Raw genomic sequence first — 27,200 nt, 5'->3', positions numbered from 1 at the left:
TTATTCGACGCGTCTGAACGGATCTGCACTGTTGACGTCGATGTTAATTATTATTCCATCGTTAGAAATTATCTCGGTGACGCGGCAGAAGCTTCTGGCAGGCGTGAACGAGGTCAGAAAAGCGACGTCACTTTACGGTATGCTTCGCCTCGCCATAGTGGAAACTTTTTGAATTATGTGTTGCGTGAAATAAACACTGACAACTCGCAATTAGAATTTTATTTATAGCCGTACGTACGAAGTAGTATGCTGATACGCGGTAATAGAAATTTATTGCTATGGGAAATGTCATGAAGCCCGACGTTTACAAAGGTTAGCAGAGTGAAAATGATAAGATACGCAAGCTGTAGTCATCACGTTCTTCCCTTACAGTCTTCACCTTCCATATGTCCTATGTAATTTCAATCTCTGCGCCATTTATTTTTAACGATCCTCTTTAACGATTTTCTATTTTATCCGCCACACTACTCGATACTTATGTCACCTTCGTTTCGAATACTACGAGCTTGTTAAGATCATGTCGGCCAGATACTCGGAGCCGATCGGATCGTATTTCGCGGCGGATATCGTAAGCACAGGCATCGAAATCACCGTCGAATTTCCTAAGGGGCTTCGTAAATTATCGTTATATATACAGTACTTACACGGAACCAATTCCCCAAAGGGAATTGCCCGCCGCAAGACGTTTGCGCGCCTGTTTCGAGGTCTTCGCTTGCAGCATGTTTCACTCGCCTCCTTGACAAACGCTGCAAATGGCAAATGATTTACAGCAGGAACGTTAATCGATTGGATCAATCCATGAGCGATGTACAAAGAAACTTGTTAACGCTAATTAGTCGAACTAATGAGTTACTATCCGAACGCGTCCAGTTTATTCGTTGCTTTTTGCGTAAACGACTTTATTGCTTTGGTAAAAAGCTATGTATCTTCTCGTGAATTTTACATGGACGTGTGTTAGATGTGACTGTTTTTGGATTGATATTAAATAGCTGTAGTCGTAGTTACAAATGAAATAAGATGGCTGTATAATTCTTCCATATCTACGTACGATAAAAATTATAATAAAAGATACGAGCAAAAGGAAGAGGCCAACAATTATTAGGTCGTCCGAAAAGTGTCTTTCTTTTACAGACAGTCTTTTACAACGACGCGTCCTTATACAAACATTAAATCTAATCTGTCAGACGTTGTGATCTTTATTTAAATTAATTAATTAATTTAAATGGATTACACGCAATTCGATAAAATAATATAAAAAGGAAACACAAACAGTTTCTTCTGAATAATCTTTTATTTTTGGCTTTGAACGATGGAATAGAAACAGTTTTATATATAGATATACATATAGTTTGAAGAGGATTTCCTTAAGAAAAAGTACCTCCTGTTTCTTATTTCTTCGAGCGAACAGCGATGCGCAATGATATTCGTGCACTATTTCTTGCATAATTTCTTATTCTTGAATTTGAAAGATGGAATTGCAACGAACGGATTAGCGTTCGGTATAATTTTGCATACTTTGTTAACTTCCTCAACGAGTATTTCGTCAATGTCAACGAAAAATGTTATGCTTTAAAGGTGTACGATACGAAACTTGCAACTATCGTCCATTGGATGTATCAAAAATTCCCTTGCGAAGCTGGTTAGCAACTAAGTGGTAGCGGATTTTGTCATTAGGTGGTAATGACAAAACCCGCAATCACTCAGTTGCCAATCCAATATATGTACATAGAATATGTATAGGGTTGTCCGAAAAGTGTCTTTCTTTTACAGACACGTCTTTTACAACGACGTATCTTTATACGAACATGAGACCTAATTTGTCAGACGTTGTGATATTTATCTTGATAGAAGAAAATGGATCATACGTATATAACGATAAAATAATATAAAATGGAAGATATTGTGCATCCATTATTTGCTTATAAAACGAAAGAAACTTTTCGGACGACCTAATACAATGAAAAATGACAAAAAAAATCCGGCAGCGTCACGAAACTGTTCATCGGTACTATACGTCATTGCGAAAAATTTGCCAAGAGAAAGACGCGTCGGTTGCAAGAACAAAGGAGCGTAAACGTCTGGTCGAGCTTGTACTTACGTACGACGAGCACGTAACGGACACGGAATGTGCATCACGACTTCTTTGCACCTGTCCGATTTATGAATACCATTCGCGTGTACGCGGATCTAACGTTTGTCCAACGAAGAAAAGGCTTCGTTACAGCAATTAAAAGCGAATGAAAAAAGAAATGTGAAACAGTAAGAAGGAAGATCGTCGTGTATTCTCGTGTCGATCGTCGATAATTTGTCGGCAAATTAACGTCTCGATTTCTCCCTCGTATTGACCGCGTTTCCTGCTTAGGCAACGTGATGATGTTTTGATCGCGACAGTGTATTATTCAGCTTAGCAAGCTATATGTCGCAACTGTGCAAAAACCGTGAAACGACTGGCGCATTCCATGTTACGAGGGAATGCTGTTACGCGAGACATACGTGCGTCGCGTAACCGATCGAATCTTTTTCGTTTCTGATCTCGTTCGCTGTGTTTCAGTTTGGCCGAATGAATCTTTGTAAAAGTAAAGAACGAAATTTTAGTTGTTGATTCAATCTTTCGTTATCGAATTCCAATTTCTCGTTCGTTTATTTGTTATCCAATTTCACTTGTTTCGTCGGTTATTCCATTTCAATTTTCAAGTTTGTTCTCGAATCTTCGTAAAAATCATCGCAGCATTTCTTAAGCTTCTCGCGAAATACATACTTTGTACTGTACTAAACATTATTATTATACAGAACAGTGTATTATTTGTATCATAACATTCAGTACTACGTTACAGTGCTATACATTTTACAATGTAGTTGTGTATTAACGTGGTCAAATGAGAAGAAAAAGCACTTTACGTAAGCCGACAACAATGTGTTAATATTATACCGTGATATTATACAGAAGAAAATCAATTTAATATAATAAGCGTCTTTCAAAATCTATTCAACATACAATATATAAAATACTACTAAATCCTTCCATTCGATTCATACACCCATCATCCGCGCTTGCACATCAGCAAAATGAATCCGATTTCATGGTACTGCGCTAGAAAAGCCAAGCTACGGGTCCAAGACCAACGAAACCGAGTCCTGCATTCGAGATTACGTACATTTGGCGAAAGCCTGAAATTTGAATTATCCAAATCGTGGAAATACAGCTTCTCAAAGCATTGGACGCGTTAGTGGCGATTGAGACGTCAATTGGCTATGGAGAAGTGGCCGTAACTAATTGTCAGCGAGTTCAAAGCTGTTCTAATTCAACTAGATACGCGGCGTGATGAACGAGCAAGCTGATATATAACTGTGCGATCCTCCGCGAATGCAGATCTCGTTGTCAGTCGTATTCATTGGCCTAGTTCGAACCGAACAATTGATTCGCCTTGCGGACGTTATTTCCAAGTCAGATCGAGCTTTTGTACGTGTAGGATGGAAAAAGCGGGATTTTTCTGATTCAACGTCTTTTAAAGCAATCGCTCAACACTTTGCTGTTTAAAATTGAGAGGAAAGCGGCCCGCTGTTTAGTTTCTTAGTAGGAGAGTAGCTTGTTGGTTGATGTATTCAAAGATGTACGAAATACTCGTTCAAGCGAGCAATTGTGAAAGGAAAAAGTATTGTCACAAAAGAATGTCCAAAAATTTCTTGGATGTTGATACAATCAAAATTCGGAATGTTCAAAAATTCAAAGTAAATTGAGAAACAAGTGGCATAGCTATTGGAGCGTTGCAAGTCTTTGAAGAACTACATTAATTTGCGTCAGGCAAAGGGAACGTCTTTTGCTCTCGAAGCTAGTCGTACGTCGAGCTTCAAACAATTCCGTCGTCAATAGCATAGAGCGTCATTTAAATTTCATATTTTCGTCATTTTAACCGGCACGATCTCAATTGCAAATCGCCGACCCTCTAAGGAACATACGCCGGGGCGACACAAATCTCCTCGTTGCGGATTTAATGAGCTTCACACTCCCCGGAGACTGACACTTCTTTGGATTGTTAGAGAAACCAATGGCATGGTCGTTGGTTTTCGGACATACGGCGCAATTCTGTCAGAAACTTGATATTTTTGTTATATTTTCACGGTTTCGATAGAAGAGCGTTGCTCTTTTTAGAATTTTGTTTTCTTTCTATGTTCGGTCGCTTGGAAACGCTATGTTGTGAAATGGTTTTCAAAGAAACGCTGTACAGAGAACTTGCGGAACTTTGCTTCCATATGTTCTCTATATATATCTTTCTATTTCATACAAAATAATCAAATTCGATGGTTTTCATCGAATGATCATTCTTTCACTCGCCTCTTTGTGATTCTTTATAAAATAACCAACTCATTACACAAAAAGAAAATAGAAAAACTAGAAGAGAAGAAAGATAAGAATACTATTTGTTTGAGTTAGGAAAGCAATTCGGTGATTTTATAACAGAGTAGATAATATAATATATGGCACAAATAATCTAATGTAAATAGACAATAAACAAAAATCACTGTTATGGTTTGTAAATAGTAAAAGAGAAAGGAAAAAGGAAATGGTCGGTAAAAATTTACTGCGAGAGCATTTCCATCAGTTCGTCAGTAGGGTGGCGTTGAGAAACGAGGCAAGGCCGGGCTCGAAGCGGCGATTAAATGTCAAACGCAGATCGAATTGTTGTTTCGGTGGACTTTGGAGCGAATGCTCGAAAAAGTTGGCCAGGCTGGTTTTCGAGGAAAATTCAATTCAACCTAGTACCCATCGTTGACAGTCTCGTCACCGGTTCAAAACGCGATCTGCTTCTCTCGATCGTATAAAACGAGAGATCTCGAACCGATTGAAATCGTCGAACCCACGCGTGTCGTTTATATGCATTTGCCATTGATCGTTCAATGTTATTTGCTCGAATATATACACATCGATTCATAAGTATTAGAAATATACACAGGCTCGCGAAAATATCGAAAGAATAGTCGTACACAGTTCTTACGAATATATTATATGCGTTAGACGAAATATTTTGCAATTTCATTAATACTCCAATGACAGTCATAATCATGTTCGTAAGATTTGATACAAATTCGAGTACGTAGAAGAAATTGCAAGATATTTGACGGAAGTTTATACGTATTTCGCGTTGTAAGATCATTTAAACGATCAGTTATTCATTATGTTAATGAGACTTAGTATTCAACGAGAACATGTTTAACCGAAAGGTACAAAAGATTAAAATTATTTCAACGAATAGAAGGAAACTACCAAAAGAATAGAAAAATGGAACGTAATTCGATCCATCGAAATCCATCTCATTCGTCAAAAAAATATAATCGCCAACAAAAACGAGCTTCAAAGTGATTTTCGTTTTTCAGACACAGCGCGATCGACGAAGAGTCCCCAAGTTCGATCACCAAGTCGTTGACAGTGGCCACGCCGTCTCCAAGGGACGCCTCACTTGACGATCCTCTGGGTACTTCCACAAACATCAAACAAATTTTCCCATTACACTCCAGCGCTTCGAGCGACCAATATTCTTCGATCCGAAGATTCGAAAGAAAAGCCAACGACCCCATTAGGCTCCAATACCCACAGATAAAACGAGACTCTCAATCTCCAAACATTGTCAAGAAATCCTCTTGTTCCCCGGAACAGACTACTCTACCAATCGATAACTTAGGTCTACTAAAAAAATCGCCACATCTGGACAAATTGAATGACCTGGACAGACAACTACCAGAAGGATTCGTAGATTTGGAAAGCAAAGTGACCATCAAGTTACCTCCCGAAGAAGCTACATTAAGGTCTATAGATCGCGAAGATTCCTTCAGAATCCCGTCAAGCCCCGAAGATACTTCTGATCAAGAAATCGTTGAGGTTAGAAAGGACAGTGCTCTGTTCTTGGAGGAACCTGAAGGTCTGCCCACTCTTCGTGAGATCCTTAGGTCTAGGAGTCCAAAGATCGTCAGACCTAGGAGAGAGAGTAGCGGGTACGGAAGTAATTTGGGAACTTTTGACGAGGATAGAAGAAACTCGTCGTCCGCGGATGTTTTGCAAGATTTGTCGTCGTTTTTGAAAGAGAGACGAAGGTCTTCTACCGGTCCTAAACGGTTGAACTCGAGGGTGATTTTGGGCAGAGCCGAGGAGAGTTTGGCTAAAGACGGTGAAGTTGGAAGGATGCCTACGACCGAAGTTCACAGGAAGCTATCTGGGGCTGGACTCGAGATGCCGAATATTGAGGAGGTTAGGGAAGTTCTTAGAGACGAGGTCCCTTCCAGACAGGAAAGCTTGGATAATCTTTGTAATCTTGTGAAGAGAGTTAGCTCGGGTAAGTTGGGGTGCATAACGATTGGTTGGCTTATAGAATTTTTGTCTTTTTATATTTTTATAGTTCTTCGCGATAACTTATCAAGTTTTAATATTTTACAACTTATGTTTATATCGTACAAAAATAAGTTGTATCTGAAGCTTCTTTTCTGTTCATCAGAAGACTTCTCCATGCGCTGTCGCCTTCTCGGAGATTCTGCGGACCAACGTATCTACCCAAAAGACACTTCAGGCATATCAACCATCAAACACCAAGACTCGTCAGCCCTCTTCGATTCTTCTCTCAGTGATTCGATCAACCGTCTGTCGATATCTCCAACCTCAAAGAGTCCGACTCAACCAGTCGCACGTTCCACAACGCCAACGTTTCTCAGTTCCAGTCCACGAGACATCAACAGGCTCGGCAATAAATCTGACGAATCTTTTGATCGATCAAAAGACACGAACGCTGAAAGACACAAAATTGTCGCGTCCAGAGTCAACGAAGAATCTCAAAATAAGCTTGTCGCTCTTCAAACCAGAGAGGAAACGGTACAACAATCTGTGCAAAACGATGACCAATTTAATGTTCTTCCACGATCGATCAAGATGTATCAGTTGTTATCCACTCAATCTGAAGATAGATCCGATGGCGAGTTGCATTTGGACAGAAGGATATCCTTTCAAATTTCAAAGCAGGAAGACGTGGCTACAACAATGATGTCATCGGCGGTATCAATGAACGCATCTCTGAACAAGTCTTCGAGCGTCTTCACGTTGAAAAGCAGCGTTTCTGGAGATAATCAGACATTGACGTCCGGCGAAGCTGTTGACAGCTGCAACGTGAGGAAGGCAGTTTCACCTGGAGAAATTGGGACGAGTCAAAGGTTCCTTGGGGATAGTGGAAACGTATCTGCGAGACCTATTTATCCGTACTGTCCTTACTCGCCCTATGGGAGTCCTCAGGGAAGTCCCAGGAATAGGAGGAGACCTTTGAGAGAAAGTAGGAGAGTTTCTATCGATAACAGGCAGGGAGCTCTTCAGCTGAATCAGTATAAATTGTTGGATAATATTGGCCAGGTAAGTTTATATCCGTTATGCGACTGTTTCTATGATTTGTAAGATTTGCAATGTCCACTGCACCTCAAAGCTTTATGATATAGTTCATTTTTTTAATCTGAAAGTCAACTCTAAATTAATTCATGTAACCAATTCACAAACACAGATTTAGGTTGTTAGCAAATAAATTAGAAACGTAACATAGAAGTATCCACGAGATTGGTAATTAATTAAAATATTTTCCAAAAATCCACCAATTTAATTCTCTAATTTTCCAAGTTCACCGGTTTAAAAAAACACCAATGTGTTTCGTTTTTATTAACTTTGAGGGTAAATGGGAATTCATGTATGTAATACCAATTCATATTTGTGCGAATATAATTAAGAAACTAGAACGTCATGGAAAATTTGTTTTATCTATAGAAACACTACTCTTTGGCTACCTTTTTATACATTTTTTTAATATAATGTGCATTTTGCGCAATCTAGCATTTTGAAATTTTTAATTTAACCTCCCTTATACATATCTCATTAGTAGAACAACCAGACGAATACCCCTTCCTTAATATTCACCAAAGGAAATTCTACTTTTTACCCTTATCTACCCACGTAAAGTACCTGTAATAGAACGAAACTGAATATGTAAATGAGAGGCAACCATAAATGAAATATTCTTCAACGGGATCGGTCGTAATTTTTGTTCTTCCCTGGCAAAACGTGTTCCGTTTCCCACGGGAGTTTAGTCCGGTGAAACTCATTAATCGCGAGAAATTTTGACGCCAGTTTCGATGCACGGCGATTCGCTTTAATCGCGTTTAATTGAACAGTATCGGGAACTGCGCCGCGGGCGCGTGGAAAATCACGCGTTAGCGTATTATTTGCCATCGAAACCGATTAAATATTCTGATCGATCATACGAGATTACTTTGCAGCCTGATTTATTATTTTCAATAACGTCGCGCTGTGTCGTTACGATTATTATTCGATATTATTGTACATTAATTAAAAATGAATTATGACATTTGTTACATTTATTTCACGCGAAATCATTTGAAAAGATGATTGCCGAACGTGAAAAATGTAATTATCAAATGATTTTTAGTTGACGATAGACGTTGAAAAAACATGGTAAAGGCAGAGAGGACTGTGGTTTCATTTGTTTTCTGCTTCTTTTATTTTTTTTTCTTTTTCCTTTTCTTCACTTCGAAGTGGTGTCGCGACATCGTATAAATTGCTCCAATTCCCTAAATTACCATTCATTCTCCTTTCCATTACACTTGCGTCGTGATAAAATTCTTTCTCTGCATAAGAAACAGCTGATGAATATATTGCTACAGAGCTTAGATTTTCTTGCTTGAACTTGCCATTACGTCGATAGAAATTGCTTCAGTTATTCGATTATTTTAGTTCTAGTAAGAATGTTGCATTAGAACGTTACACGCAGATTTTTCGGTCATTATATCTTTCTAGCGTTAAAAAGTACCTTCAATTCGGACAAAATGGCAAAAGTTGTTTGCTAGTACTTATCTCGTTATGATTCGAGGGTCGTAGCAGAATCGTATAAATGGAGAAATATAAAATCATGCTATATTACACCTACATCTAAAAAGATTCTTGGCATCCAGTTTGAATTTTCATTTTTGCCAAATTGCTCGTTTTCCTCGTTCCACCGCTTGTCAGGCAGAATAAAAATATCTCACTTTCCAACTAAAATAAAAATAACACAATTCAGCAGACAGAGGGTTGAGCAAGTGGAAGAATAAAAAATCTGCGACATATCATCTCCGTTGATTCTACACTTTTATCGCTAACAATTTCTTGGCGCCCAGTTTGTATGTGAATTTTCACCATTTCCAAAGTGCACGTATCGTGCGTTCTTTCATTTCTCAAATAAAATAAAAATAATACAATTCAGCACAAAAATAGAATTGAGCAAGTGGAAGAATAAAAAATCTGCAGCAGATGCTACGCTTTTATTGCACCTACATTCTAACAGTTTCTTGGCGTCCAGTTTCAATGAGAATTTTCACCATTTTCAAATTGCACGTTTCGTTCCATCTGCCCGATTTTCCGCCCCTCCAAACCATGCTCCCTCCATATGCACAGTTACGTTGGATCCTAAGTGGTCAGTGCCGATCGACAAGTAGCCGTCATTTGCCTCACGACGAAAAACTGATTTTCATGGATCGAACGTGGAATTCCATTCCTCCGTACGACACGAACGTCGCGAAAATTAGACGGAAGTGGACAGAACGGGGCGTGGTTTGGTTAGAAGTTGGAAAATTTCGTTCGCCGGTGTAGCGAGGTGAATCCCAGGAATCCCTAGGATCGAGGTAAGAAAGTAAAAAGGAGGAGGCAAGGAGAGTTTGCTCTGTGGGAAGAAACGTCGTTTCACGCTCTTAAGCCGAACGTCGGTTTCGATTCGATCTCCGCCTCGGTCACTTTACTGCTCTTTCTCAGCTACAAAGTGCAGATCGGGATCAAATTTCTGCCAGATACTCGGCCAACTGCAACCTGGCAAATTAGAAATTTTATATTTCAAGTGTACATTGTACGATGGAGCTTGTCGAGTTTGATGGAGCGATATTTATGCGACGTTGGTCTATTTTGTTGATACGAACGATGGTAAAAATTATCAGTGCAGAGGAATTTGTTAATGACGAACGAAATAACGTCAAATCAATAACAAGAGAGACGAGAATGATAAATGTACAATGACGAAAGAAAATTGCAACTTTAAGTTAGACATTGTTCGAAAAGATCGATTGATCGTCTTGTTTATTAAGAAATTAATAATAATCTCAGCTTCTCGAATAAAGAAGCATATTGGTAAAAAATAATTAATTAAAGCAATGAAAAATAAATTTATATGATTTTTCTGTTGCCTTTACACATTTTCACGATTTATTGGATTGCCTGAAATATTCATAACATGCCCGACAATTAATATAAAATACTACTGCGTATTTAGCGAGACTAAACAGAGGTGAAATTTTTTTATTCCACAACCAGCAATGCATCGCCGTGAAGAATAAAACACGTGAAACTTTTTAATTAATTTATCTGAATATTTTCATGAAATTTTTTTCATTCCTACGAACGTTTCGTGGAACACGATATACAATTTACGAGTTCTCGGAAACCAGTAGTATATATCAATGATATCACTTTCAAGAGATGCGGATAAACAACTGAGTTCACAGAAAATCTGCACAGAGAACGCTTTCAAAGATTATTCCCCGTATTATTCGTACCGTTTTGTTTCTATTAAATTTGCCAACATGTATATTTTATTCGACAATAAATTGTTTAGATTAATGGAGAAGGTTTTTTCAGCAAAAATCACTAATGAAATTTGGTAATTTGTGATCGATCATTTATTTCGTACATGTCACGAAATATTCGAAAATCGATAATCACGGATCCGATTGATATCGGAAATTGAAACCTTCGAGCATCAACTGCTGTCCAGCGGACGCGAAATTTTCCGAAGCAATGGAAAGGATTCTCCATTAGGATCGAACATTGCTAATGAAATCTAATTTTTGTTAATCTATGGCTTCGCGAGGAGTTATAGAATTTCCAAGAATCGATAATCGTTCATTCAATTAATCAACGTTGAAAATTGAAATTCTGTGTTTCAACGCGCACCGCCAATTCGTCTTTATGCGACAAAGAAATTTTCGAGACTATGAGAGGAATTGTCAAAGAAAGATCGTCAGTTAAATGTAATTTTTACTTAACAGTGGCTCCATTTCCAAGAACTGGTCGCTCTGAACGTAATTGGAATTTAAAACTGGACGCTCCTGGACGTGTAAATTTCAATTTATTATCGAAAATTTCCAAAAGAAGTGAAAAGGATTCTGAAAGGAAGAACTTACGATATAATTTTTAGTTAACAATGGCTTTAAAATCTCCAAGAACTGATCGTTCTGAGCGTCGAAAATTGGAAACTGTAAATTTAAAAACCTTCAATTTCTTATCATCCCCCTCCAAAAAAAAGAATTTCCAAAGCAATCAAAAGCACTCGAGCTTCTCCGACGCATTGAAGATGTCGAGCTACGGTTATCACTAAAATCCAATGTTTGGTTACTCTGTGGTTTTACGAAGGACTGCACGTGTGACAGAATTCCCAGAAATCGTTAATTGCGAGTGCAATTAATATCGAAGATCGAAGGCCACCGTTTCGAACGTACCATAGTCTTCTGTGCCACAAAAGTCAAACCGAAGAGGCAACAGCCAACTAGAAAAGGTAGCGGCGAATAAAAATCTTGCGAGACAACAGCCACGATACCGTGGAAGTTAAGCAACAACGTTACTGGTAATTTAATGAAGGTCCATGCAAAACAATTGTGTTTTGTCGTTCTTTGTTTTCTGTCCAATGTTCTTTTTTCGTCGACATCTACTTTTGAGGCTGCAACCGCTATTTTTCTAATCCCGCGGAAACATCATGCGCGACAACCGTGAAATAAACGAAAGGAAAAAATATTGTACGAAGTTTACGGAACGTGTAGGCACATCGTGTGCTTTCCATTAGAAGCAACACTTCTGCCGGAAGATGTACCTTGTTTTTCTTTTTTTTTTCAGTTTCTTTCTTTTGATATTCCCATGGGAGAAGAAATAACGAAGGGTAAAAGAAGGGTGGTGTGAAAAGAAAGTTTCTGTGGACGTCGACAAGACGAGAATTTAACTTTAATGAACTCGTATTGTCTTGCAAACTACGTTTTCTTATTTTTTTTTTTTTTTTTTCGTGAATGCGACATTCAAATCGGGGAGATTGTTTTTTTTAATTAGGAATTTTTTATAATTAACTGTCATCCTGTTAAAGAAATGTAATTTCTTCGGATTTCTCGCGAAAAAGTACGAACTGTTGTGTGAAGTGAAAGCGAAGTGACATTCGTTTAAATTTAAGTCCTTCCTTTTCCAGGAATTTTGAAAGAGTAAATTACGAAATTTTCTGGAACTATCTTGTAATTCAGTCATTTTTATACTTTCTTTGGGTTTCGTTTAAAAACAAAACGAACCTACAAAGCGTACAATGAAATGCATAAAATGAAAACTTTTGCAGTAATAGAATAGAATTGTTAAATCAGAGAAACTTCGTTTAAATTATAATCCTTTCGTTCTAAGAAATTAAAAAATAATTAGGTAAAGTACTCGCGATAATTGTCTTTCAATTTTCCGTATATATTTTCTTTAAACTGCCGGAGACGTGAAACCATTCAAATTCCTTTAAATTTGAATCCTGTCGTTTCCAGAAGTTCTTAATAATTTCCTATCGGTCTACCAAAAGAAAAAGGAACAAATTTTTCCGAAGCACGGAATTGTATAATTCTTCGCAGCAATAAAACTGTGTCAAACCAGGAGAAATTTGTTCCAGGAATTTCTAATATTTACATGTCAATTTACTAAGAAGACAAACGATTATCGAAACACAGAGCCATAATTATACCTGCAACAATAAAAAACTGTGTCAGTTCTTTAAGATTCTTTTAAAATTTGAATCCCTCTATTTCCAGAAACTTTGAATAATCATCCATCGATCGGCTAAAATAGAAAGAACGTGTCTTTTCGTAGCACAGAACTGCGTACGATTCTCTGCAACAGTAAAACCGTGTCAAATAAAAAGAAATTCGACTAAATTCAAATTCTTCCATTTCCAGGTTCTTTTTTAGTGTCGACGATCTCATATCCGTCTTTCTTTTTTTTTTATTTTATTTCTCATGTTATAGGGTTCCTACGGGATCGTAAAACTAGTTTACAACGAGGAGGACGAGACTCACTACGCGATGAAGATTCTCAGCAAGAAGAAACTGATGAAGAAGGCGGGAATCTTCGGTAGAATGGCTCCAGGGAAGAAGGGTGCGGCTAACCCTTTGGCGAAGGTCTACAGGGAGATCGCGTTGTTGAAGAAATTGGATCACCTAAATGTCGTGAAACTGGTGGAGGTTCTCGACGATCCGGACGAGGACAACCTTTACCTTGTTTTCGAATTGGTCCAGAGGGGCGAGGTACTTCAGGTACCTACCGATAAACCACTCGACGAGGAAACTGCCAGGAAGAATTTTCGTGACGTTGTAATGGGCGTCGAGTATCGTAAGTGATTTATGAGGACTTAATTAAATACGTTGGCTAACCATAGAGAATCTAAGAAACAATTTAAATTTAACTAAATTTGGTAAAAATGTTTCAAGTGTTTTATTTTATTATTTATTCAAACATGTTACATTGTTACTTTATCAAATACTTTAACCTTAGCAGGTGAATTTCTAGCGTGAAACACAATTATTTGTAACTGGAAAAATAAACCGCGAAAGATAGTTTCGTATAAGAACTATTTTCATTGTTTCAATGTTTCAAATCGACCACCTAATATCTTGTGACGCTCAGTATAATTACTAGATTACGAATTCTTATGCAAATTTATATTGTTATGAATATTAAAGAAGCGAAACCAGATTTCTTTCACGTGTACATATTATAGTCAGAAGTTTACGTTGCACGTTTTGCCTGCTCTTTTACAGAATACATTCTCTGAACATTTTTATACATTCAAATTATTCATGGATGCATAAAAATCTGCAATCTAAAGCCTCGTCTCCACCGCAGCAACATCGAGCAACCTTTTGTCGCCTCTTGTCACTGCCCGTGCCAAGTTGCAAGAAATTTCCGACGAACAGCAACCTATAGAGACATTTTGTCCACAACGAACAAGCGGCTATCTTTTCAAGAAGTAGGAGCAACAACAGAAAGTTACTCGATGTCGGTACAATGGAAACGAGGCTCAGCCCCACAGTCCACGAGGCTAAGCTTCGTACACGCGTATTAGATGCAACAATGCTGAGAGTAGATACGTTTCCATTCAGCGGTCATTGTAGCGCACACCTGTCCACGAAACCGCAGCGAAACCGTCTTCATCGTGACGATTGGCGTTAACATTGCGTCAGTACGTTGTAACCTCGCGTCATAACACGACGTCAGTGGCGAGACGCAGGCTACAGCGATACAATGAAACGTGGCGATGAGTCAATGCCTCCTCGTCATCGTTTGATATCTTCATAGCGATACAAAATGTATTTTACTTCACACTTCGTACGTCAACGATTGGAATACAATTGTGGCGTAAACGTATCGCCGTGTCTGACCCATTTGCATCGTTGCCCTGCTTAAGACGACTGGTTCCTATCACCGCGCGCGGTCGGTCGTAGGTGCAGTAAATGATATCCGAATTCTTCATGGAGTTTATCGAGAATTTACTGTTCAAAACGATTCACAGACAACGTTACTTCGCAAACATCGCATCTTACATTCTTCGTAACAGAGGAAAAAAGTAAAGATTATTTATTTAAAAAAAAAATTATTTAGATTAAAATGGAAATAAAAAAAGCAGTCGCAGCGCGCGGATTAATCCGCGCTTGGATGCAAATAGGCTAATAAACTTCAAATAGGCTTCTGTAGGGCGACGCTTCGTGGACAGTGGGTCGATAATTATATTTAATTATATTTAATATATCTCGTGGGTGTTCTCAAAGTTCATTGACCTTGCATTGCCGCTGTTGTTGTTGCTGTTTAGTGCACTACCAGAGGATAGTTCATCGTGACATAAAGCCGAGCAACCTGTTGGTAGATAGCGACGGTCGCATCAAGATCGCGGATTTAGGTGTCAGCGCGGAACTGAGAGCATCCGGAGAATTATTGTCCGGACCAGCCGGGACTCCAGCGTTCGCGGCACCCGAAACAACCACGCCTGGCGCCCATTATTCTGGAACGGTAAGTACCATCGGCGTACGAGGCTATCGTCTGATCGATTTTCAATTTCGCCCCGTATTTATAGGCGGCGGAGAATTATGACGCCGGCTCTGTCCCTCTCTCTTTCTTTCTCTCTGTTCAGTCGTGTCGGTATCCTTGGGTGCCATCGTTCCACTTGAATTTCGCGATGCCAATTGTGATCGTAAATGGAGGACATCCATGGCCGATCTTCTTTAGCAAGTGAACATAGGAAAAAGGATATGATAAGTCACATTTTCGGTTGTTCGTAATAGGATTTGGTGTAATTTTATTGGGTCGTTCGAGAGGCCTTCTAGGATGATTTTTATTAAATAGCTGTTAAAATTAGTTTTGTAGTAAATTTTAAAAATTAAATGCGAAGTGCGATGCTCTATTTGAAATGAGACAAATGAGATTTGAAATGAATTGTCCGGGTAAATCTTATTTGAAATAAAGGCTATTATTTTGTAGAGGATTGGCTATGTTAAATAAAATAACAAATAATTTGCATTTCAAATGTCGTATTTCGCACGCATTTGAATAACAAACATTATTTCGCAATACGACAACGTTTGCTCTCAAAACTGTTTTCTTTCCATTTGCTCATAGTTGATACGACTTTTTAAGATAAACATACAACAGGTTGTGCAGTTAAAATAGTTCGCTGTTTTAAATGGTTACTCTTTATCTATTTCTAAAATAAAACTTAACCATCCACGTCGTTGAGCATCAAATTGATCGAAGAAACAAACATTTACTTTTGGAGTTAAGCATTTTTATCGCCCTGTTGATAACACCTCAAAAATATGTTTATAATATTTGTGTCTTTTTGTAAAATTCCATACATCTACTGTCCAGTTTTAAAAGAAACATGTATCTTTGTGTAACTGATCTAAAATTATTCCTTTTCTTAATTACGTTGCATTGACATAATTAGATTATGACGTTAACAGCGATATCGATTATGCCATATTATCTATTATCGTATTAGCGAAAAACCTGTATGATCACGGAATTAACGGTTAATGAAGACAAAACAACTTTAATTAAGAACGTTTGGCATAAATGCACGAGTGTACGCGAACTAACTCTGAAAAGAAGAGACGAAATTTGTTTTACAAATGATACGGTGCACGTGCTTATGCAAATGTATAATTTATAAAAAAAAAAAAGAAAAAATCTAGGAATACTTTTTCCCCACATACGAGGAAAGTGACTCTGGGAATCTGATTACGTAAGGTAATTTACATAATACAACTGCAACAGCGAACACGCGAATCTCAAGTGAATTCGCTTAACTGCTTAAATAAGAAAGAATAGAATTTTCCATAGACGTGTCATAAGTCTTCTGCTGGGTCATCATCATTTGGAACTCGTCAACAAAATCTATCGATCGTAGAAAAGACAAATAAATCTTAAGATATTGCAAAAAAAAACAATTTGCAAAATGTAGTTCAAAAGAAGCACGATCTTAAATTTTTAATTCATACAGATATATCATTTCTTTAATTTAACACGTTCAAACATAGAATCCTGTGTATGTGTATATTTCTAAAATTATCATCTACACTGTCAGAAAATGCGAAAAAAGAAATGTTATATTGTTCATAGGTTTACAGCTCAATACCACGTTAAATGCATAGGCTGAAAAGCATGATCAAGCTTTGGCCTAATTGTCCAATCGGAAACGTTTCATTGTACTTCAAGGTCACCTGCATATTTTACGAACAGTATAAAAGATCGATGTCGCTCGTACCACGTACTGACTTCGGTTTGAATGAAACCATGTGAGCCTGACCAAACAACCATAGATAGTAGATTTGAATTTCTTTTTTTTTAGCTGTGATCAAATTTAAGGGGTGAAACTACCCTCCAAAGTACGGTCCTTTAAACGTGAACTTGGGAAGGTTTACGTAAGCGGGACAAATTTTTTTGAAGGCAAATGAAATGATTTCTAACATGTTAAAAGAAAACGCTGTGATCAGTAAAGAATTTTGAAAAATATATAAAAAATATTGGTCGTTCAAAAAAAAAAAAAAAAAAAAAAGATAAGAAAAGAAGGAACAGTAACTGTGTATAAAATAAAAAAGATGGCATTCTTTATTGCACAAACAACGATGTACACACACGTAGTGAATATAAAGTTGACTCGCTGTTTGTATATGTGTGGCCACGTTACACATACCCTGAAACTTTTTGATAAGAAAGTTGGGTCACATAGGGCCACGCCATTTTACTTAGATTGACCGTGACACGTTCGACGTAACAATTGTGACATCGAGTTTAATTTAACTTTCTTTTATGCTGAATCGTGCCTGAATTAACTTTGAGTCCAGTTGATAAGTCGAGTCCAGTTCGGTTGATATAGTATTTTTAACTCGATTAATTTTTCATTCCACCTACATTCGACGATCAAACTTCGAGTTACTATAAATTGAAACATTGCTAGGTTTTTCTAACGTTCTCCCGTGTAACATAAAAATTATAGTATCATAAATTATTGTATTAAAATCGTATTAAATATTATCAATATTATTATTAAATACAACATAATATTTCTCTTGAAAACGTATTCGGTTTTCAAGAAATAGATAAATCACCGCCTACAAAAGTATTAACTTTAATTCTAACACCATTCTCTTTAATAGCATTGACTCGTCCAGATCAGGTCCACGAACTTAAATGGAATTAAGATCTTCGAATCTCTTTAATAATTAACCAATAATTAACCTAATTTAGAACAATGTGGGCGTACTTAAACTAGCTACGGATTGTTAATCTTTGGCTAAAATCAGAACGGTGGTGATACAAGAGAACGATATAGATATATCTGATTCAACTTAAACAGTAAGATAGGATTGACGATCACAACACATTATTACGCCCTCTGTCATACAGACGACCGAACGTGTAATTTGACGTAGACTGGAGTAATTTCATCCCTTTCATGTGTATTTCCATGATTACAACGGGGACGTATCGCGTGACCTTATCGACAAGTCGATCGATCTAGCCAGTGGAGTTGTGGAAAATTCAATGTCCACGAGAGTGACACGTTACCCAATTCATTAGCTGTTCAAGAGCTGTAATTACTAATCAGTTTCTTAACTGACGATCTTCGAATTTTTGTTTCGTCCTAAAGATAAAAGAGAATTTCAATGGTTTGATAAAAATTGAATTCACATTTTATGTTTTCTTCGAGCAATCGGGAAGAATTATAATATTTGAAGAAAAAGCTTAATCAACCATATGATCGGCAATTCTTTCGAAAGTTACGAATATTTAAGCATGAAGTATATATTTTATGACACGCTGTCCCGGAACAATTTATAATCCACATTTTGTTGAAACTTTACCAACTCTGTCGTAAAGAGAGCCAGTGAAAATATTTTATGAGTCTCTAACATGGAAAGCTTCCAGATAATAAATTAGTGGGGATACCAACATTAATCTTCCTCACTAAAAGCTAAAAAATAAATGGAAAGTAAAATAAAAGTGGAATTAAAAATTGGAAGCATTTAAGATAATTTTTCATTAAAAATGAATATTCCATGTGTTTCAGTTATGTGACGTATGGTCAATGGGCGTGACACTCTACTGTTTAGTGACCGGAAAAATCCCTTGGGATGGCGCTGGGAGTATAATTGGTGTCCAAGCGGCGGTACGCAGCGAGCCGTTAAAATTTCCGGAAAAACCCGTCGTTTCGGAAAATCTTCGTGAATTGATCACGAAAATGTTGGCGAAAAACCCAGCTGAGAGAATCAAGTTATCAGATATCAAAGAACATGCCTGGCTGACCAATTGTGGCACTGAACCACTGCCAAGCGAGGCTGACAACTGTCGACTTCCGGTTACTGTTACAGACGAAGAAGTAGAACGAGTGGTCACAAGGATACCCAAACTCGACACGTTGATTCTTATCAAAACTATGTTGAAACAGCACAGTTTCCAGGTAAGTGGAATTCTATCGTTTAAATTTCTAACTTGTTGACTTAATTTATTATATGTAAATAAAAATAAATTTCACAATTATGTATGAATGATTCGTGGCATAACTACCTTTGCTTAGTATGAGAAAAAGAAAATAATATAATTCGATAATTAATGTTTACAAAAACAGTAAGAGGAGGTTAATATTTTATATTTGGCGCCATTAATACACTATTCAAATAATTTGGCTCGCAATTTGTGAATAGCAATTATCGATATTCGATAAATTGTAGATTAGTTCTAGCTCGTACAATGAAAACTGCTGTGGCGCGGATCTGCCAACCAGTATCAGGCTTTAATTAATAAATCCCACAACTAGTTTGAAGTATTATGCTACTGATTTAGCCTTTGACAATCCAATTATAATTTATGTGTTCCGCTTTACTCGAACATAAAATCATGCAACAAATTGCATTTAGTTGACGCACTATAATACCCTTTGTTTCCACGAGTGTTCTATCTAAATATCTTCTAACTCGTGGCTATCGGTAAAGTAGAGATCGTCCATAAGTCACATATACTTTTTCATGTAAGATTAACAACTTTTTATGCATTTGTTCATTTATTTAAACGTCGTACTGCACTATTTATAAACACTTCGCATTTTTAAAAGTACAAAGAATTGATATTCAATTATATTCGCTATTATAAGGTATTTATATGTTAAACTATAGCAGTCTAACATAGACATCGTCTTTATAATATCATAGAATTCATTAATATAATATATTTTATGATGTTATTGAAACTATCTTTCCTTCTTTCTTTTCAATAAAAGAGTTATGACGAATCTTTTAGCTGTTTCTTACTTTGATAGTTTTAAACTCTCATATTAGTAGAGAGACGCGCGCATAAATTGATCCTGACAAATGCTCGATTGTTAGCTAATTTCTCTAAGAGGAAAAGGTTAGAAGGTGAATTATTATTGATGGTCCCAATTGACGAACTTTTCTATTCAACTTGTAAAACTTTTTTTGCCATTCTTTCCTTTTACTTCAATGCTCGAGGTCGTTAAGGCGCCGTTCTATATACCGTGACAGTTTTCTTACCCCACCCTGGTTATCTCTTCACCGTAGTTTGGGTGATATTAGGACGAAGCGCTAGTTATTGCCAGCTTGTCCCGTATAATTGCATTAAAGGGAAATGGATCCTTTACGTTCGCGTGAGATTCTTCGCCCTTCACCATGGCCAACTGTACGTCGATGCGATAAAAGTCGGAATAACGCAGACCTCGCCGTTAAAGTGCAGCCAACTGTAAAAATTCACTTGACTCTTCGTGATTCTCCGAATATCCCGCGTCGGCTGAATACATAGATCCTTCGTGGCTGCAAATGAAGCGATAAAATGAAAATGTGGTAGATATCGTTCGAATACTGTGAGATCTTATTTTCTCATTTGCGATTAACTTTAACGAATGAAAGATTTCGAAGATATGCACGCTAGAAAATAATAAAAATCGATTTTTTATGTTTTTATTAAATAATTGTGAAAACTCGAATCCCAACTTACAGGAACTTCCCAATTTTGCAATAGTCAGGTTATTGTAAGTACCAAATCTTTTTATTGTCTCCGAAGCCCCTATTTTATAATCGTCAGTGAAAAGTAATGAAAGGGCATGTAGAATTCTATGTGGTGGGGATAGTAAATGCTCGACGACCTTAAACGATTCAAACTTTGTCGCGAGCTATAGATAGACTGGAAATCGTCGTCGATTAGGCAACTCCCAGATTCGGATGAGTATGAAAATGAATTTTTTCTCCCACAGAGGCTTTTCATCGAGCACATTAAGCCATTTGGAACAGTCAATCGTGATCATGATAGAAGGCTGTTAGTAGGAATCTATGAAATAGGAAATGTGGTAAAGACAACAGCAGTTCAGTGACTTCGATCTGTTAAATCTAGAAACTAGTTTCTTTTTCTATAGGGGCCTCAGCTTGAGTACTATGAAATCGTTTGGATCAATTCACTCCTAACCATCACAAAAGTTCAGCAATAAACAGTTACACAAGAAATATAGGAATCTAATCTCTAGTGATGGCTTGGCGATTTTGAGTGCCTTAAACTTCGTTACCAGCTATAGAATCAGTGCAAATTGGGATTAGGCAATTGAATCAGACCTTGTTGGACCAGAGTTCCTTCTCACAAATAGACTGTGCATCGAGTATCATAAAATCGTTCAGAGCAGTTCGGTCTCCGTTGCGATAAAGGAATCGGCCATTGAATTTCAATTGAGACCGACATTTGATCTCGCGCTTGGGGCGGCGAGCAACGGGAGGTCAAGCCTCTCTGTTTCTTTGTTTATGACGCGATACTGGCCGCTCCCGTAGCGTGGAAAAGCTACCTCCTGCTCTCGCCACGGCGCCACGTCTCTGGCCTTATTATTTGACGAGCACAGTCAGTCGATATCAGCCGAGTTCAAGGAAGGTTGACGGCTCCGTAAACACGGCAATAACGCCGGTGGAGTGTCGATGTCATAAAAGCGTAAAGCGTTTTTCTCGCTTTATTTCTCTCCCTCTTCTTATCTTCCTTTTTTGTTTTTTCTCCTCTTCTCTTATCATCTTTCACCAAAGGTTCAAACGATCTCGCGAAAATAGGTCGGAAATTCGCGAAAATTTCACAAGAGGTCCTTTGAAATCCTACCCTTAGAATCGAGAACAATGTTCGAGCAATGGTATTCAGAATTAAACGTTCGAAGGATTATCTGCTCCTCGAGAGGTCCTTTTTATTTCTGCTCACGTTTCGTAAACGTTGTTGTTCAGTGGAGTTGCGAAGGAATCGAAGCGTGAAAAAATTATCTATTCACGTGTGACGTTTTTCTCTGATTTTCTCATTGCTTCTACAAATTGTCACGACTCTATTTCTGGTGCACTAGCGCTCAGAAGTATCCGGACGCTTTGGCCAATTTGTAGCAACACTTTAATCAATTTGTGACACGGAATTGATCGTTTTGAAGAATATATTTTTGAATAATGTTATTTTCAAATTGTCAGGGTTTGTTTTCTGATGTTTAGAATCCCTTCCTGCCGAAGAAAAGTGGGAAAACGGCGGGCACCGATGTAACGGTGGATAACATAGAACTATCCTCATCAGGAAGAGCTGAGGAGATCTCACCAGCGAGGAAAGCCATAAGAAATGCAAAGTCGGAACGATTTCAGAGAACGGGTAGAAGCAATTCCGCGCCAGATTCTTACGATTGGCAAACAAACGGCAGGTAAATTATTCACGATTCAATCTTTTCGATATCTTTGCTCCAAGTTCTCCAAACCTGATTGATTGTGGTCCAAAATTAATTGATTGTTCTTGAATGATGATATTTTATATCATTGTTTGCTATCTATATATTTCGTATTTAATGACTCTTCTGTTTTATCGATCGAAACTGGATATGTTTCACAATTTTCGGGGAAAATTTTGTGGTTGTACTAATTTACGCCCGTAATGTATCTCATAATTGAAAAGGTTATAGTTGAAACAGTGGTTCTCGATCTCTCTAATTATCATTTATTCGTTTAGTTTAAAATAAAACTGCATCTATTTATAAAATCACTGTCCCAATTTCATTGAAATGTATGATAATTTATTATTCTTATTTTCTCGTCTGTGTTCTTGAAAAAAATTTCAGACAAATATCCATAGACAGTCCCCTGCCTCCGGTGACGGAAGCAACCAGCCAAGAAACAGAGGTCGAAAAACGGTGATATCTTTAAACAAATCGGATCAACACGTCGAAGAAAACCACGATCAACCAATCGGTTGATGAACACGGTATGAGCCGACTTAACATTCGATGATGTAATAAAATTGTTAACTAGTGCAAGATTCATATTGTATTTTTGACTTGGAACGTTTCTTTAGGATTTTGAACAGCTAAAAATTATTTAAAAAATCTTTTTCGATAGTCGTTGTTCCAAAATATTTTAATGGCACAATTTTACATAAATTTTAAAAAACAGCGAAAGTCTTGAAATAGCTTGGAAACGGCTACTTTTCGCGAGGACAGTTCGTTTCAAAAACAACGTGTCGCGAATATTAAAAATTATAAAATAATTTGTCGATCATGTACCAAACCGATTACTCGGCTGTACGATTTAGAGTCGACAGACGGCCTGTTTAGAGGCGGCGTCCATTTGCGAATTCGCCTTAAACTCGCCAGACGGTACTTCCTCGATTTGTGAAACCTGAAAGTAACGAATTTAGAAATAACTCGTTGCTACAGTTCGAAAACAGCTGGAGAAAAGACAAGCTGAAATTAATTTAAGGAAACGCTATGAAACTGTCAACGTAGACAGTCAAATTAACGAGAATAAAAACCAGGTTGGACTATTCTCGGCTGAACCAAATTTTCGAACGTAGATATAAGAAGGAACTTAAATATATGATAAATATATTTTCAATTGTCTGCTAACTTCTTCGGATGATGTTCATTTCTAGTCTTTAAATAAATATGGTATTGTAAAACACTTTTAAAATACTAATTATCTCCTGTGTGCTCTTGGAATGTTATAAAATATTTACAAAATTATTTCTGTTTAGTTTAATAAATAGCAAATAACTAGGACATTACAAAATATTCCTATATGAATATTTATGTATTTGAAATATTATTGGAAATATTTGCGACGTTACATTTTTTAAAAATCTCAATCACCACGACCAGTGATGATACTTCATTGCGATTTAAATTAAAATTCTCTAAATTTTGTTTTGCGTTTTTCTGTGATTTTAATCGACTCAATTTGAGGACTACAGTTGGATTTAATAATTAGTTTATTTTAACGAATTAATTCACACACTATTCTTCATTAAACTAACTTTTAAAATAAGAAAATTGACAAGAGTTGAGACAATGAGACAAGAGATTTCTAAAATAGAAAAAGTTTTTCTCATTTATACTTTCAATTAAAAAATAGGAAGTTCGTTTAAATTGTAAAGGATTTGGTCTGAAGAAGTTAATGAGACACTTGGAAGCCAGATGGCGTTTTACTTACGAACTTTAACTAATTGTAAGTAGCGTTAGGTAGAGGGCGAACTTTGCCAGCCGAATGCTGATAGAATTAACCGTATTTTCTATCCACGTTAGAACGTAAGGGGCTCGAAAGAATAGCCTGTTGAGACAACGACATCGTTTTAGACTCACGTTATCACGAGAATGGAACATTGATTCTCGGCGAGCTCTTTTATTTTTATTCTTCTGTGATGTAATCATGCACATTTTCGTACTTCTACGTGATTTAAGCGATTCGATAAAAGTCTTTTTCGTAATACACGGTTTAGGTATCAACATTTCCAAAAAAAAAAAAAAATTGTAATTCTATGTTCGTTTTAACCTCTATTCGTTACGAGGATGGCAGTTCCTTTACGTATTTTTATTTAAGTTCTATAATATGTAGTTTGCTTTTGTGTATATATGTATCCTCGAAAAATTCAACGCGGAATCGGGAAGAACGATCGTGCGATCTTTTAACGAAAATCATAGCACGTTAACCCTCCTGTGTTCTTTGGGCCATTTTCGACCGAAAATTGTGTTCTTCTATCGTTAAGAAATGTTTGATTTTGAGAAAATTGAGATGATATCATTATTAATACGTGGAAGAATTCGATGATTGCGGTAGGATTAATACACAGAATATCTCAGAAGCATGATCATATAGCATAATAATATTAAATTTAATGAAATTGAAAGTACCCCTTATAATTATACCATTTTACCTAATGTAATCAGCTGATCGTAAGTTCTAACCTCGAATCGCAAGATCGTCTTTCCTAGCCCAAGTAAAACGAAGCCACGAACAAATTGATGTGACCTGTATATAAAAAGAAACTTATGTCTCGCGGATAGTGCGAAGCACGCGACCAATCGAACATAACCAAAGTCAGATTCGTGATTTCGTTGGACCTTACTGATATCCGGGGGACCACAAATGTGTATTTGAATTTAATCGATAACCGTCGAACCTCACGACCGGATACATTCGATGATCATATCATGTCCTGATCTCACGAATTCTCCTGAAACGACAGGATTCACAAACAAGCCCATGTTGGCGACTAGACATCCGTTTCCTGGTGTTATCAACGTTTATCAGTAGGCTGCGGATTTTTATGCATTTATGGGCAATGTGAATATACAAAAATACGCAGAATGCACGTAAAACATACAAAAATACATATAATATATAAAATATCTAAATAACCGTTAATAATAATACCCGTTGTTTAATAAAAGAAAAAGAAACAATTCTGTTGGAACTCTTAGCTTCCATTTTTTCAATGATATTCATAAAAATATGAATTTGTATAAATATTCGCAGTCTATTTATTAGCAAGTAACAGTAGCTGTAAGAGCAAAACGACGTCAATAGATCGTCTACCGATGGCTAATATTTCATTTATTCGTAAAATTTTGAAATAATCTGTAGTGCAGTATATATTTTTATAAATAGATAGAAGAATGTGACGAAGAAAGTAAAACTACTTAAAATTGTAAAATATCTGTTTCGATGATATTGGTTGATATAGAGGATGTTTCATAATTGTGAGGCAAAGTGGATGACGAATTGTTTGTATTTAAAGAGTTAAACTTTAGATCGCGCTGCATTCGCACTAAGAAGATCTCAGAGGAAGACATGTGGTGCATCGGTAGGCCTTCTGCGTCTAATTGTTACGGGTATGTGTATCATAAAAAGACTAGAATCTTATATTTACGATATTTCTGATGGTATGTAATATTTTGAGCTGAAAAATTTCATCCAATCTTACTCTAAACATAATTTGCTTTCTATGTATCAAAGCTTACACTTTCTTCCATCTTGATTCTACCCTAAAAAATTTTTGAAATTTTACCTCGAAGCATGATGTAATAATCTAAAAGCGAAACAAAAAAAAAAAAAAAAAAAAAAAAACCACACAAAAAAAGATAAGAATTTTCATCATTATCTCCTCGAGCTTAGAGAATTTCGATTTAGATTACGATTGAGAATATTTACAAATTTTCCACTGATCTCGAATAAAAATATTACGTATCCCCAGAAATATTTCTCGGATCGTCCCGTCGTCGATAAAAATCTCCTAAACGTTATTCAATGGCTCAGGTTTCGATGACATTTTTACCCACGGCGGTACATTTTCGTGTATGATAATGGATGTATCTCACACGTTACGAATATTCTTACGAAATGCACAAGATATTTTGTACTTCGTATTAGATGCGCACTATGTTTCTTAATCTACTTGTAATAAAATAAACCAAATCATGTGTAAAGTAGGATTGGCCCTCAATTGACAGTCAATTTCACTCGACGAGTTAGATTCCCAAACAAAAGCAATGAAAATATCCAGTAATTCATTTAGAGACAGCTAAATAGCTTATAATATAAAACAGATAAATCTCGAAATCTTTGAAAGTCTATTCTAAATAGAGTAAATCGTAAATTTTTCATTTGAGAACGAGAATATTTCAAACGATCGTCATAAATTGGCCAATTGAGGGATCGATTATCGACGATCGTGTTCGTGATCAATGTCTAACGCGAAACAAAAGAAAAATCGATCGTTGAAGCCGCGAGAGGTCGTTAACTGACGCTGTGACCAAATCCAACATGGCGATTCAAGTGAAGTGAGAGTTGGCTGACGTTTTCGACTAGTGTATTGATTTTCTCGACAATCAATCTCACAGATGATTTTGGTTCGTTATTTTTAATAAACGAAAGAAAAAATAGTCGGTCGGTCGGAAGTGATTACGTTTAGTCGTCTACTGCCATAATATTGACCAGTGAAGACGAGCAAGGAGCGAAGTATGTATCTATGTAGTACTTTTATCGATAATTCACGGGTCTAGCCGATGTACTTGGTAAAGTGGACAGGTATTTGTGAATCATGTGTAACTCCTTTTTATATAATTCGTAGGCGAATTTATGATTCTCCCCCTTTTTGCTCTCAGCTCGAATTTGTCGTTGTTGTTTCCAATTCTGTAATTTTATTCGACTGTTGTAGAATGTCCTTTTGTCAATAATAACAATCTTTATAAAGTTCATGCTCTGATATTTTAACCATTGTTTTAATGAATATAAAATGAACGATT

General features: G+C 36.8%; 1 protein-coding gene across 5 annotated transcripts in view; it reads left to right on the top strand.

The window, feature by feature from the left end:
• LOC126924732 (uncharacterized) overlaps positions 1–27,150 on the top strand; it is a 95,219-nt gene extending 68,069 nt beyond the window's left edge. For 3 of the 5 annotated variants that reach the window (XM_050739527.1, XM_050739528.1, XM_050739525.1), the window contains 7 exons: positions 5,374–6,326; positions 6,486–7,384; positions 13,096–13,459; positions 14,937–15,133; positions 18,693–19,082; positions 22,132–22,331; positions 22,737–27,150. In XM_050739527.1, the coding sequence (XP_050595484.1) occupies positions 5,374–6,326; positions 6,486–7,384; positions 13,096–13,459; positions 14,937–15,133; positions 18,693–19,082; positions 22,132–22,331; positions 22,737–22,818 (3,085 nt within the window). In that variant the 3' untranslated portion in view covers positions 22,819–27,150. Of the gene's footprint in view, positions 1–5,373; positions 6,327–6,485; positions 7,385–13,095; positions 13,460–14,936; positions 15,134–15,197; positions 16,343–18,692; positions 19,083–22,131; positions 22,332–22,736 lie in introns of those variants that run through there. The other 2 variants (XM_050739526.1, XM_050739529.1) reach the window with 2 other exon arrangements.
• The last annotated feature ends 50 nt before the right edge of the window (positions 27,151–27,200 follow it).

Source organism: Bombus affinis, chromosome 15 (assembly GCF_024516045.1).
Source record: "Bombus affinis isolate iyBomAffi1 chromosome 15, iyBomAffi1.2, whole genome shotgun sequence".
Lineage (NCBI taxonomy): Eukaryota > Metazoa > Arthropoda > Insecta > Hymenoptera > Apidae > Bombus > Bombus affinis.
This window is presented reverse-complemented; position numbering and strand designations above follow the sequence as displayed.